The 15,730-nt window shown below is 43.1% G+C and overlaps 1 protein-coding gene across 12 annotated transcripts in view; it reads right to left on the bottom strand.

The window, feature by feature from the left end:
- Positions 1-15,730, bottom strand: part of rbfox1 (RNA binding fox-1 homolog 1) — a 397,214-nt gene that overhangs the window by 65,565 nt on the left and 315,919 nt on the right. For all 12 annotated transcript variants that reach the window (XM_080488009.1, XM_080488010.1, XM_080488007.1 and 9 more), the window contains one exon: positions 13,382-13,675. In XM_080488009.1, the coding sequence (XP_080344135.1) occupies positions 13,382-13,675 (294 nt within the window). The remainder of the gene's footprint in view (positions 1-13,381; positions 13,676-15,730) is intronic.

Here is a 15,730-nt window from a genome sequence, read left to right as displayed (position 1 = left end):
TTCAATGAATGAATAAACTCAACAAAATAATGTCAACAGAATAAATGTGTTTTCTTTATTCTGTCAGATTTACAGATTGTTCCAGGTTCTTTTTTAAATGTATTCTTGTGTTTCTTTCACACCACTGTCAGTGTTTTTATTTTCCTCTTACCGACTTATATTTAATATAAGTCTGCAATTTGGAAAGTGTGGTGTTGTTTATTATGTTTATCGTGCACCCAGCCAGATGGTCGTCCAGTGTCAGAGTTTTGACTTCGGTGAATATTAACCGATCCGCTCCTCGTTGGAAGACCAAAACACTGAGATGTTTCTATAGGAGGGCCGGTCTCTAACCAACCACCCAGCAGAAGCTGAACCCAGTGAAATATCCTGAGTCAGCAGCTCAGTCAGGCCAGACCTGCTGCAACACTGGAACAAAAACCGCCAGATTATTTGACCTTCGGTGGATTTTTAACCAATCCCCTCAATAAGCTGCGTCCTCGGGTAAAAGGGTACACACTAAATAACAAATAAACTGAAGCATATCTGCTCTTCCTGTTCTCTTGCACTTATTCAGCCACGATATCGACGTGACAGTCCGGATCTCTTCCCTTCCAAAACAAAACCAAAAACCTTGCACTTGTTAGGATAACGACGAGGTCGGCACATAGTTCACCACAAATATTCATCCTTTTAATATCTGATGAGTCGTCATGAAGCAGAACGGAGGTCCGGCCTTCCACATGAAACAAACCCCCTAAATGTGTTATTGCCCCTTCCAGCTCTTCGCCTTGAAGCTCCTGTCAGTTTGCAGGAGTCACTGGTGACTTTAAACTCTCCGTCTTCTCTTTGCCGAGCTCCGGATCGTTGTCCTGCTCAACCAGTTCCACCTCAAAACGTAGTTGGTTTTTTTTCTGACGCTGCAGAACACATTGCTCCATGAAACGTCTTGGTAATCTTCAGATTTCATCATTCCTTTGATACGCCCAGTGCCTCCAGTACCAGAGGCGGCAAAGCAGCTCCACAGCATGACAGTACCTCAATGCTGTTTTACAGTTCAGACTCCGGATTTTATTTACTGCACTCCCAAAAACTCCTTATCTTATTATTTGATACGGCTATATTTTCTACTTTTTTGACACTTTATTCACACAGGATCCAAAACTTCTACTTGGTAGTAATTATAAGTTCTGGGCAATGACGGTGATAGTACAGTTCTATGTGAATGAATGTGTTCAGTCGTGTTTTGATCTAATCTGCTCGCTGTCACTTTTCCTTAATGTTCTATTTTTAAGACCAAATCAAACAATTCTTTCATCCAGAACCCCAATAATCCGTCTCACTGCTTTGTATTGCTCTCCCCTGAACTACAAGGCGCCATCAGTTGGCTGCGGGCGAGCGCCGTGCACAGAGTTCAAATGAATTCCTCCAGACTGCCACGGGGCAATGGAAATCCAGGTATTACATAGCGCCTTATCCACAATTCATAGAACTATACATATGTAACTCTCATTCCAAGCTGTAATTTGAACAGAGGGGGTGGGGGTAGGGGGGGTTTCTGAGAGCGTGTTGTCTGAATATTCGAAGAGGCGTGTCCGAAGGAGGGAAAAAAAGAAAAAAGAAAGAAAGAAAAAAGAAATCTCTCTTTAATGTCGCCTCGGTTCACACAACTCCTGTGTTGGAACAACAGTGTCACAGCTCAGGACATGAATGCAGACAACAAACGTGCCACATGAAGTATAAATGGTGCCGAAGAGACAAAGAGTTAAATTATGCAAGCACACACACACACACACACACACACACACACACACACACACACACACACACACACACACACACACACACACACACACACACACACACACACACACACACACACACACACACACACACACGCACGCACACAGGGAAGCATCAGCAGTCTGTGTTTGTCCTTTAGCTCTCAGTGTGAGTGAGATCAATGGCTGTTAAACACAAGAGAGAACGCCACAGTCTCTTATTACACTGCGAGCGTGTCTGTTACAAAAGCTGTTGCAGTGTCTCTTCTCTGGCTTTTGAGCTAATTTATTTATGGACTAGTTCATAAAGCAATACCCACACTGCGGGGAGAGCTCTGTCACCAGCAGCATCCTGCAGCACGCGGAGGGCAGAGAATACCGAATCAAGCCGAGTGCGATGCGCGACAAAGAAGAAGAAAAAAAACAAAAAAAAAAACGGAGCTCAACCTTCACGAAATGGACGCGGCGAGGGAGTGTGACCTCGTGAAGATGTTGGTTATTCAACCCAAAGCAAAGAAAGAAAAAAAAAAAAAAAAAGCGACATCATTTACTCCATAGGTTGGTTAATAAAAGCTGGAGAATGTGGAAAAATCCTGCCACGCTGAAATGATCACCGCACGTTTTCCATTCGCTTCTTCAGCTCGCGTACAGTTTCAGGCTGGATTCCAGCTGAAAGTACAGCTCCAGTGTGTGTGTGTGTGTGTGTGTGTGTGTGTGTGTGTGTGTGTGTGTGTGTGTGTGTGTGTGGGCGTGTGAGCTAGAAAAAGCAGCGAGCATAAGGCCAGCAGATTGCAGGCCTTCCATGCAATGCCTAGGTACGGTATAGACCAGCACGCATATGTAAAGGAGTGTACACACACGTACACACGAGCAGCGACTGCAATCTGTGCAGAGCTCCTTGGCTGCGGCAACATCCGCCTACACTCGCTGTGCGGGAACAAAACAAACAAACAGTGAGACCAAGCGGCTCGGCTCATCCCTTTGGCATCACAAATCCAAGTGCGACGCCAGGCCAGGCTGAATGTGGAGCACTTTCAGACATATTGGAGATCACGGCAGAGACGGCGGCGAGCATCAGGCGCTCCGGCACGGCGGAGGAGACAATAACATGAAACCTGAAGACACATTGTAGACGGGATTATTTTCAAATGGAAAGGAGGAAAAAAAGAAAATAAAAGCCTCAGTGGAGCTGTGAATACAGGTTATTACCTTCGCCAGCGACAGTTGGGCGACCGGTGAAGTTGAGGGTTAGGGTTAACACAACCCCTTATGTTCATTTGTATGTTTGTATTTTACACAACAACCATGATTCAACGATGATTCGTCAACATCCAGCCAATCGATTCGATTTCGGGGCGTTAACGACTAATTGTTTCTGGATAAATCCCCAAAACTGCTAAATAATCTCCCAAGGAAAAGCGGATGAGAGAGGCACCTCATGGAGGAGAGCAGCCTATGTTGCCATGGAGACGCTCCCTGCTCAGTGTTGCTCCCTGACCCACTTACTGTAGTTAGCATCAATATGAGCTAACGGCTATTATGCTAGCGATGCTAATTCCACAAACAAATGTGTGGCGTTGGCGAAGGTCTGTGCTCTGCCGAGCGTCTGTTCTACATCAATCAATCAATCAATCAATCAATCAATTCCAATACAATGGAAATATAAATTTACATTGATACAAATACAATGTAGCACAAACTGTTTTCCCTGATATAAAACACCACACACACACACACACACACACACACACACACACACACACACACACACACACACACACACACACACACACACACACACACACACACACACACACACACACACACACACACACACACAGAGCTGATTTTACACATTGGGTGTTTATGGGATGTGGAGAAGGTTTTGCTCTTGTATGAAGACGTGTATGAATGCTGTGAACAGTGGTGTTATATTTACCACTGACAATGGCAATTAGAGAGATTCAAAGGTTCACAGATGAAGGTAAAATATGAATTTTAAATAACCCCAATGAAATATTATTTCTATAAAACACTAAAATCCAAGTGATTCAAATCACGATTTGAATATTTGAATAGTGACAAAGATATGGCTTTGCAAGGTGTAGCTCCAGGTTATATTATCACAAAACCAAAACCCCGACAAAAAACACGGCGACGGTCTTCATGTGAATGTGAATTGGGAAAGTCACCCGAGTTCACAAGACGGCAAGAAACTGCAAAGAAGTCCACCTGATAACATCCTGTAAGCAAATGACAAGCATCATCATCATCATCATCCTCAGCAGTTGGATCCATGCAATTTTCTAGCTGTCCACTTGATCTCATGCAACTCACAGTGTGTGACGTATCAGGTTCACCTGGATAGGTGAACACACACACACACACACACACACACACACACACACACACACACACGCCCGGCCTGGGCTTGAACCTGTGTTCCTTGCACTATGAACTGGGAGGGCGAACCACTGCACCCCTGTGCAGCCCCCAGCTGCTTCTACATAAATGGAAGTAATGGAGTTTTCTACTTTCAGGCTTCAGAAGGCTTTTTTTTTCTTTTCCATTGGAAAGTTGGGAATTTACCACTTCCCAGTCACCTTTTGAGCAAGTCGTTTTCCCCATTTGAACCCTCCCCTCCCGTGAGAGCTTCTCCTCAGGCCTTAACGGACGTGCAGTCTGCCGAGCGTCTCAGCCAAGGTTTTACGACTGGAGTCACCTCATCTGACACAGTGTCCACTCCGTCTGACGCACCCTCGGACAGAAAGCCCCCACCTTTAAAACGAGGCGCGCCGGCCGCCTCGCCGCAACAACTGACCCTTCATCATCGGAACAAACATCTGGGTCACCTTGTATGAGCTTATTCTAAATGGCAAATCCCCAAAAGTCCTCTGTGCACTGTCTGAGGAGTGTTTCTGGAGGTACGGTGGCCTGGGTTTTGAAAGTACTTCCCCTTCTCTCCCTGCCACTGTAAGCTCATACCGAGGCGGACGCTCGTCTATAAACACTCCGATCCGATGAGGTAACTCGTCCCGGAGTTCCACACCAGCACTAAAGAGAGGGATTTACACAAAACACTCTGCCAGAAAGTCCAACTGCTTTTTCTTTTAAACTTTTCTCAATAACGAGAGCACTTTTTGAAACGTGTACAGCGCAGTGAGCATAGAAAGGTTGAGCTTGTCGTCACTCTAACGTTTTTCAGAAAATTGCCCTGAATATCAACTGCCACCAGATCACTGCGTGTGTCTTCTCATTCCTTCTTAAACTATGACTTTCACTTTCTTCCTGCGCAGCGAGAAGGTTTGGATCGATGCTGGTGGGCGTCGTGAGTTACCTGTTTGATTAAAAACTGACTGTGGATGTGAAAGTGCTACTCTGCCTCATCGATGAAGAAAAGAGTGTATCCTGAGCCGGCGTTGGCTGGATTAGGATCCAGTTACCCGACGCTGGGTAATACTACTAATGGACGGAAGATATCTGATAGATGGATCGATATATGGACTTTGTGTCAAAATGTTAAATGCATGAAGGATCATAGTAAGTTCACCCCTAGAGAAAGGTTTTTCCTATTGAAGGAACAGAAGTGTTTTCATTGCAATAAGAGGAATCATGTTACAGAGTCACGGCACTTCCTCCATTTGTACAATATTCATATTGAAGTTTTCAGACGAGGGGATTAGAGGCAGGCGATCGATCCTTGTTAGGGAGCGACGGGGAGAACCTCTGACATTCAAGGCCACGCTCTTCTCCGGGGTTACTGAAGTGTGTGCCGTCACCGCACCAAAATGTAAAGAGCCCTGAGGACTTCCAGAGAAACACAGCGGATCGCTTCAGCTCACCAGTTTGAGGAGAAAAGCGTCTTCGTGGTCTGATGATTTCAAATGATTTGCTCTGGACCCGCCTGGGAAGCAAATGTATGTTGAGAGCCGAATGTTCAGAGGAGAGTCATCAGGAGGTCCAACACCCCACAAAGTTCTTAAAGGAGTCATATTCTACAGATTTTCAACACGTTGACATTGTCTCGGTCAAAAAACATTATATTCAAAGTTTATTGCTCCAAATCCAGCTTTTCCTTGATTTTCCTCATTAGAATATTGAATCATAGGAGCTGCATTCAGAATCTGCTGTGTCTGTGTGAGCTGGACTGGCTCCGCCCACACATGCCCATCTTGGGAAGAGGAGGAAGTACTTCCTCTCGTGGTGCCATGTGCCAGAGCAGAGCTGCCAAATTGTCGGAGGAGTCAAAGGGAGGGCCTACCTTGATTGGGATTGGCTGAACCCCCGATGATATAGGGTTTGATTTCTGATTGGCTGGTTGGAGCAACACACTTTTAAAATCCTGAAACAAGCCAGGGAGAGAGAGGACAGACTGTCTTCACCTCTGGGGAGTCAGTCCAGGTATGGGGACGATTATTACTGTTGGAAAACCTTGAGAGAGTGAATTTTGCATAATATGAGCCTTTTAAGTTTTTGACCACTTCAGTGGTTTAGGAGTCACGATCTTGTAGTTGACGGACACTGAGCGTCCTGAGAGTTGATGGAAGACCTTGTACGAAGCTTCGTGTCATTAACTGGCAGCCAACATGAGTTCAGGTGATTTGTTTTACTACTGGGCTCAAATCTTGTCCACTGACAACAAGAACTCGTCTGTAAATCAGATTAAGAAAGTAGGCTCAGACAGACCGTAATCCAGATGTCCACTGAATAACGGATTGTTAAAGAGATCAATCCCAATGTCTTCTGAAAATACTGTGAAGGGTGGGTATTATCACCTCACCGACAAAACATCACCAAATACAGTGAAACAAAGACTTTGAACCTGAAAAACATGATCGAAAGTAAAAGATAGAACACATTCTCAAGAAGAAGCGCAGGATCAACAAAACCGCTCATTTATGTAGGCTGATAGTTTTAGAAAGATTCAGCAATTAGAAATGAAATTTACAAAGATACCAGTACATGTATTCAATACTTGAATTTGAGTACCTCTTCAAGGTGTGACCAGAAGCTCTTTTTGTTTTTTTGGATCTAATTCTATTTATTTGATTGTAGTTCTGAGTAAATGTTAAGCTGCTCCGATTATTCCAATTCAATTTGTTTTAATTTGTATAGCGCCAAATACAACGTACAACGTTCAAGACACTTTAACAGAGAAAAACAATTCCACATGAACACACGTGAAAACTTGCAAAACCAGGCTGAGAGGAGGAGAGTTTGTGCTGTTGGTGTTGGGGTGAGGGGATAGAGGGAGAGAGGAGGAGAGGACGGGGAGAGGGATTCAAACCCTGGTTTGAATCATGACTGCAGAGGCTGACTCGAGCTAATTAAAAAAAAAAAACACACACAAAAGGGGAAAAACAAAACAGACATCAGTTACTTCAGGATGCAAAGTAAAAGAGCAAAAATGACCCGGAATCTCCTGAACGTGACTGTGGATGTCCAATTTGTGTTTCCTGTTCGGCGCGCCATATTTCAGAAACAGAGTCGCTGCTATGAAGCCGGTGTAGTAAAAGTTATGTACCGTACTGTAGTTTAATAACACCTTTGGAGGAGCTGATGGACGGTGAATAACAGCTTTTACAATGGCTTTTTATTTTCCAAACACCGCTGCGAGAGCTCTGCTTGTGTTCACAGGATGTTTGGGACTAGGAAGCCTGTTAGCCTGGGATGCTAATGCTAGGAGCTCTTTAGTGGCCTCCAAAGACTTCTTTAAACAATATATCACACATCTCCAGCAAAACGTAGGTGAAGTTACACGTTACCTATAACTAAGAAAACACCAAAAAAGAAAACATAACGGTGGGTTACGATCTATAGAATATTGTGTAGGATTCCTACTAAAAATGTACGTGTGCACAAAAGCTGAAAATGGCGTCCGCTAAAAACAATTTTGGATCGGTAAAACCATGCGTACGCACATCTGCACGCACTTTCCCTTTATAGATCCCAGTCCACCTGGAAGGTGGAAGGTTCACATCCCTCCTCAACTCGCCCACTTTCTACCATAAATGGTCAAGGCAAAGTGCCTCGACAATATTTTTGCATCTCACTCAGCCTGTTGATCGTCGGCATTTGACTCTAAATCCTGATAGAAAAGACGAAGAAAAAGGAATTTTACAGAGAAATAAATAATCGTGGAGGAGGTGGAGGTCAGCGAAATGATACTATTTGGTGTCACGGTAGTGGAATCAGTGATAAAAGAAAATACGAGCGATCGGCAGCGCGTCGTGCCACAGAGAGACCAGTGACTGCAGAGGTGGAGGAGAAGAATCTGATCTGAAGGTGGAGGCCAGAGGAGAGTGACATCATGGGGGGCAGCACCCGAGCTCCCCGTTGGACGCAAAGACAGCCCCCATGGTTGTGACGGCCAGCGTGTGTCAGAGTGTCGGCGAGGGGAGGAGACATTTTGGTGGAGACACGGCGGACCGATAAAGTTCAGTTTCATCTGTTTATTTAATGTAGAAATTAAATATTTGAACTGTGGACTTGTAAAAAGGCTCAGTGGACTTTGTCTTGTGTCCTCAGTCACTCGAGAGTTGGACGTGGAGGGTGACCAGGAGCTCGTCTGTCTCCACCACCGGTGCGTCCAGAGCGCATGGCGGAGCGGTTCAGTGCAGCTTTACCCGCGGCGGCTGCCACCGCACTGTTTATGTGTTTACTCTGAAATCAGGCTGATTGTTACACACAATCTGTCACAATTGATAATCAATCAGTTCTATCCTCCGCCCCGTATCATTTGAAGATGAACGTTTGAACATGGTGCTGCTGATTCAGTAGTAATGCTCCACTAAAGAAACATCTAGAACTCCTATCTAGATCTAGAACTTTAACCGAAATAAAGCATTCATTCATTCATTCATTCATTCATTCATTCATTCATTCATTCATTCAACTCTGCAGCGTGGCTGTTTATGATTACGTGGATCTATAAGTCTGATATTTAGAGACATTAAATCAGCGCTGCCAGGTTCTCCTGGTTCCCCGTCTCCAAAATGTGCCTGCGCAAGGTTCAGAGTTGGCGGTACGAACACTCTCCCGCAAAGCAGATTTTTTTTAGATGACAAACGTTGCGTGCGAAGTGGCGTACGCATCTTTCAGGACCCGCTTTGTGCTTCAGCAACCTTTATGAAGGAGGCCCCTGGACCTTACAGCCAGAAACCAAAGGGAGTCGGATGGAGCTGATGAGACTTCCAGATGTCCAATACGCCACCACTTCTTCTTTCTCTCACTCTTTCCTCTGGTGGAGTCATTTGGGGGCCGCAGCAAATAAATCATCAGGCAGCACTTTCAGCGCCACAAACAAGAGCTGCTGCATTCCCCGCGAAGCAAATGATGAAAGTTACCAAGGATTAAAGCTGGAAAATCATATTCCCAGCTCTGCAAACCGCCGCGGGAAACCAGCTGGACGCTGTAACCGGGAGCGCTCATGGAGGACGGAGCAACGTCGACTGATACTGTTTTCAACATCATCTGCAAAGATTCTAACTCGTCCAGCTCAGGATGATTTCAAATTTCTCCGAACTTTCACCAGTTTTAACAGACCAGCCTGGAAGTATTTATACTGGGCAATCGTTACACACGTCATCTCAGAAAACGTTCCTTTCTTATTTAGAGAGAAAACAGCCGTCCATGTCCAACTGGAAGGAGACGGAGTCTGAGACAATACAGTCCTTTGTTCCCAAAACGACTTAACACACATAAAGAGATCTCAGGCGACCTTAAAAGATCTTTAAAGCTGTGCAGACTGACAGAAACAGACAAACTGTGTAAAAAGCCTTCATACTTTCACTGGTTTGGAACGAGCGCTGGGTGATCAGTCCACCGGAGGGCGCCATTCCGAATCAATATGCAGGACAAATTTCAAAAAGAAGAGAGGTTGACTGATAAAGTTCATGATTTGACTTTGATATTGAGAAGGAGGTAAAATCAGGCCTGTCATTTCTGTTTCCCGTTTGATTTCAAACACTGCACCCCCGGTGGTGACCGGTGGTACTGCAATGTCCCGTCCTGACATGAGACATGAGACAGGAGACAGGAGACTGATAGAAATACAGACGTATTGAACTCAGTATGGAGGAAAGTTTGATTGTGTTTCCAATGAAGCATAGTGCATATATCAACCTGTAAAATAAAATCCAGGTCATGGTATTCCCATTTTTATAATATAGCATTTTCACTATCAGAAAAAGTATCAAAAGATATCTTGTTAGTTTTTAATCCTTTGTTATAGGAATAATCTAAAACATGTATTTTTATACAAATATTGTTACACATTAGGTTATTTTGCCTCCATGTAGCTTAATATGCTTTTATTTCTTTTTTTTAATTCAATAAAAAAATTTTTTTATATTCTAAGTAATTATAATAACATGAAACTTTTTATAAATAGCATTACAAAAAGCTGCTCTATTAGTATTGAGTGTATTTACTGGGTAAATGTAATCCAGCATTACAAGTAAACCGAGTTTCAAACATTTCCTCGTAAATTTCACACAAAGTCCCAGACTACTGAGAACTGAAGAAACTTTTCATACCACCATACCCTATACCATATAATTAGATCTAAGACGAGGATGTTTCCTACCACAATATTACAACAGGGTGTCGAATGTGAATTATGTTCCTGCAAAGCGCATTACAGATGATTTTCAAAATATAAGTTCCATAAGATCCACCCTAGAGAAAAAGTACTTAGAAGCTTTTTCATGTCACATTTAATATGTAACCATGGTTACAGTGACGGTTGTGCACTAAAGCTTTTTACAAATTCAGCTTTAATAAATTAATTAAATGCTTCACATTCATTTATTTCATTCTAACATTTCTTCTCAACGCACGCACACACACACACACACACACACACACACGCACACGTACGCACACACACACACACACACACACACACACACACACACACACACACACACACACACACACACACACACACACACACACACACACACACACACACACACACACACACACACACAGCCTGAGCTCAGGAATGTGTCTGAGTGTTGTAGTTTCCTCCATAAGAGAATATCGCGCAGCGCTCGATTCACAGTCTACACTCACGTCAGTCATGCTCTTAAAAAGAGCTGTACAAGTAATTATACTCTTTGTGTAAGCGATTTATTTAATTGGATTAATTAGAGGGCTGTCAAGTGAATATTTCTTCTAATTGTGTTACTAAAATCAAGAGATTATTATTTTTGATACAAATTGATATTCAATGCATGGATTAAGTTTGAAGGTCCAGCTGCGGCTTTTTTTTTTTTTTTTCTTTCTCAGTAGCGAGGGAATGCATTATTTAGGAAAAAAAAGGAATGAAAAAAAAAATCCCATCTTTATGACATTTAAGGCAAATGGTGTCATAAATATTTATGAAAATGAAGTGAGTTATAAATCCGGAGAACAAATGGCTGAGCGCGTGTTTGCGGCCGCCCGCGAGGCTGCGTTCACGTACGCGGCATTATAAACTGTATGAATTCTATTACAGAACCGGCCCCAGAGATCACTTGGTGATTGTCTTTGGGGAGACTGCAATGTCGGAGCGATAATCAGATAGCACAAAAATAAACATGAAAAACAAAAAATCGTAGTTTTTTTGTTTTTTTCTTTCTGCTCTCGACGTACACAAACACGAGGGAGACGGACGGGCTGACGGGGAGGCGCCACGGCCAGACGTTCACTGTGGAGCCGCACCGGCGGTGAAAAAGGACTCGATCAATGGCGCAAACCCACAGCCTCCCGACTGTGGACAAGCGTGCGCAGCACAAAGCGCTTGAAGGCAGGAAAGTGGACAGCTGAAGGTTGTATTCTCAGAGACACAGTGGTACTACTCCAACATGAGCTTTCTCTGGAGGACTGGACATCCAACCTGTTTGGTACAAACAAACAATAAACTGTGTGTGTGTGTGTGTGTGTGTGTGTGTGTGTGTGTGTGTGTTTGCTTTGTTCGCTTCCGTTGGTTTCGGTTGGTGTGAGCCGTCAGTCAAACCTCTGTGAGGACGAAAGTCTCTCTTTCGCTACGAAACTAGACTTCAACCAGTCACCTCGCGTGGAACCCCACACTTACTATTACCTCCAAAGCTTAACTGCTGTCGACTTGTGAACAATGAGTCTTAGGCCTCGTTTACACAACAGAAAACTTTCCTTTTGGACGTCCGTTTACATGACAGAGTTGCTCCCACTCACTGAAAACACAACTTTTCTGAAACGCCGCCACTGCTCATGAGCACTTCAGCTGTAGTAAATAATTCTTGAGTTCATTAACGAGTCGATGGACAATCAGAACGTTTCCTCCAGAGTGTCACGACTCCAGATTCTTGACTTTTACAGTTGAGAGTCACTGTAATAACAATCGCATGTGTGTGTGTGTGGTTTCGTTACAAAAACAACCAATAGCACCACCTTGTGGCCTGGCATGCTAACTACATCGCTATCCCGTCTTTTCAAAAGGTTGTTGTGCAAACGGAGGCTTTAATACTTTAAATCTCAGGCTCCGTCCACAAGACAACGGCGTTTCATGTAATGGCATCGCATTCGGCCGATCGTCCATGAGGAGGAGTCTCAGTGGAGGAATTTGAAACGCCGCCTCGGCTTTGACTTGTGGACGGGAAAGACGTGAGTTAGCTGAAAACAAAGATGCCATCAAACCCACCTCTACATCTGGTTACCCCGCCAACATAGTTTTAAGCAGCGAGCCGTCCAGCCGTCATAAAAGACGGCCTCTAAAATAGCGGACGTGTTGCTCAAAGCCTCTAAAATATGTGTATTATTGCCATCACTCCTTGTCAACGTCTAATTTTGCCTAAATTCATATTTTTTCGCTAAAATATAGCAAATTATCGGCTCGAGTTAACAACTCGTGAATGACTTCCAGTTTGTATTACGTCCAGTAACGAGCAACGTGATTGGTCAATTGATACCATGTGGTCTACATGTTTTGAAAGGCGGCCTCTGATTGGTTCGTACTTCTGTGAATCATACCGATGCGTTCAAATGCTGGGCCACAGGGGAATTTAAACAAATTTTCTTTCCAAAATGCTGAGGATTTATACCTGCAGAATATCTGTGGACCTATGATCGATCGAAGTTTTCATTTCCAAAATGTTGACATGTTTGATTAACTGCATATCAGCCATGCTTTTCATTGAAGAACAAAATATTAAGATGTAGGAATTGACAATCAACCCACACCCCCGTCAAACAAAACATTTTGAAGACCCAAACTTTGGGGATGGACACCCAAAACAACGATTTCTACCTAAAACAATGCTCGCCACCTGCTGGATTTCTCATGCTTCGTATCTTCTTCTCCGGCTTTGGTGTATTTCTGTGGCAGAGTCACAGTGCCACCTATAGGTCTGGCATATGTACTAAATCACTGTGAGTCAGCAAAAACAGGTAGGAAGATCAGGTTGAAATGGCTTAAAAATCTTCTTAATTGTTCTAAAAATGTGTGCTTGGTTGTTCCAGGCTGACTGTGTTTTGGTTGTTACAGGTTTCAGACTTGCGGTCACTGGATCTTCTAGTTTCAACATTAAATGTAAAGCTGATGATGCTCACTGGGGGCTCAGGGCCCCCCACAAACCGCCCCGGTCCCGAGGACTTACTGTGGCTGTGCCGGTGACCGTCTGACTGGCGGACTCGGAGCCGCTGGGCTCGCTGTGGCTCTGTGACGTCTGGTACATGTTGAGCGGGTGCTCGCTGACGGTCGCCTGCACGCCGCTGTAGTCCTGCGCCGCCGCCGGGTGCTGGTGCGGATGCGGGTGAGTGTGTGGATGTGGATGTGGGTGTGAGGCTGTGAACTCCGCTGGGATGCCGTTCTGGGGAGGGGGGGCGAACTGGGCCGACGGGTAAGCCTGGGCCATGGATGGGTCCGGGGGCGCCGGTGTGTCCTGGTTACCCTGGAGGGGCCGAAAAGGAGTCACACATTAGAATAACAGAGTAGACAGAAACACCTCACCTCCACACACACACACACACACTAAAATCCCATTAATAAACAATAATATAAAGAAGATTCTAGAACATCACACATACGTTTCACTATTTCAGTGTGGAAGATTAGTTCAGTTTTAATTTATTTATTTAGCACACGTTAAGAAAACGGGTGCAAGAGAAGAATAAAGTCTGATGCGCTCGTAGAGTTCCACCCCTTCCGAGTATGACAAACAATAAAGCAAACAAATAAAAACAACAAATAAACTTAAAATAAGAACACGACAGTGTAATCAGTGAGAAACGGATAAAAACTCAACGGAAAAAAGACAAAAGAGACAAAGTGCAGAAATGAGGATTTTCAGTGGAGGACAATAGAAGCAAAAGTAAATCACCCAGAAATAAGGAGACAAAAGATGTCAGATGAAAAAAAGAAGGTACAGAATGAATATTATCAGTGTATTCTGCTCGCTTCATCCATTCACTTCCTATAAATATTACAAATACTGTGTTTTCTAGCAGTGAGTCAGGTGGGAATATTAGAGAACTGGTTCCCACAATAAAGTAATTCAAGCTTTAAATTTGTAAAATTTTAAGCAAGTGAAGGTGAAAGAGAAGTTTGGACGATGGCATCCGAACTCAAACAAGCAGGTCAGAGTCCCCACACCAAGTCTCCACACCAAGAAGAACCAATGAACACCACCCTCCGTCTCTTTACACCACATTTCTATCAAATCTTACTGTTTTCACTCTTTCATTGGTTTTATTGGCCGATTGAAGCCTTCAGAGTAAACAGCTTCGTTTCGTCAAAGACTTGACAGCCAGACTAATATAAATGTCCTACTTAGATCAGGAATTAAAAAGTCAACAAATAAATCCATAAATCCTCCCGTGTTTCCAGTTGTTCTGCTTCAGTTTGGAGCTTTGGAATCCCCACCAGAAACATAGACATCATCACTTCCACCTCTTTAGTAGACGTTATCAAACTGGACGAATCCCAACCCCATGTATGAAATATGACAAAAATCAAGCAAAACCTGCTTATTAAAGCAGAATTAGGAGGATTTAAATAAAAGAAATGATGATAATGCTGATGTTCTAGTAATGATGCTTTAATTACTAACTGGAAAACATGGTGGGACCATATTTTTAATTTCCAAAAGATACTTAAATTACATTGAAAGTTTACTGCAAGATGCCAAATCATTTAAATTCTATTCAAAGTATCTCTTCTGTATGTGATTTATTGGGTCTGAAATATTCAACATTGATATTTAAGATTAAAATAGAAAATATGACTTTAACAAACTTTTAGTAGAGAGATGAGCAGACTCAAAGAGTCGATTCAAATACAAGCTGAACAGCAACAAAAAAGAATAAATGACATTTTCATGGATTTATAAAAGCTCCCCGGACAGGAAAAAGAGGATGTTTGATCATCATATACCAGATATGCTCATGTCTCCATGTGAAAGTTCAACATTCAAATCGAATATTAATTGGATTCATTCCTTTAACATTGGGAATCGATATACATTTTCAGGTGGCGATCCTCAAATCCACGCATGTCAGTTCTATAAGCCTCATTTCAAACAGTTCACTTCAATCTGTAGCTGTAATTGCTCCTACATTGTTTAATAATTCTTTACACTTTGGCCGAATCCTGCCCTTGAATTCAAGCCACACATGATCCCGCGTCACAAACTGCTCAGAAACACGCAGATTCAATCCTGATCTTTATAATTATCAGTGCATGAATAATGAATTTTGTTCTCTATTTATTAGAATGTGATTATTAACACAGAGACTATTTATGTCACCTGAAGAGAAAAGTTATTTCATGAGCATTATTTTCAAGAAAAGTTAATTTGATCATTTTCCTGCAGCTGCTTGAACAGAACATAATAATTTAGCTTTAAAATCTGCTGCAGTAATTACAGAAAAGATCATGTAGAATCAGTCATAGTTTTAATCAAGCACCCATTTATTTTCATACATCTAAATTTGTCTGGTGTATTACT

This window comes from Lipophrys pholis (assembly GCF_963383615.2).
Source record: "Lipophrys pholis genome assembly, chromosome: 19".
NCBI lineage: Eukaryota > Metazoa > Chordata > Actinopteri > Blenniiformes > Blenniidae > Lipophrys > Lipophrys pholis.
This window is presented reverse-complemented; position numbering and strand designations above follow the sequence as displayed.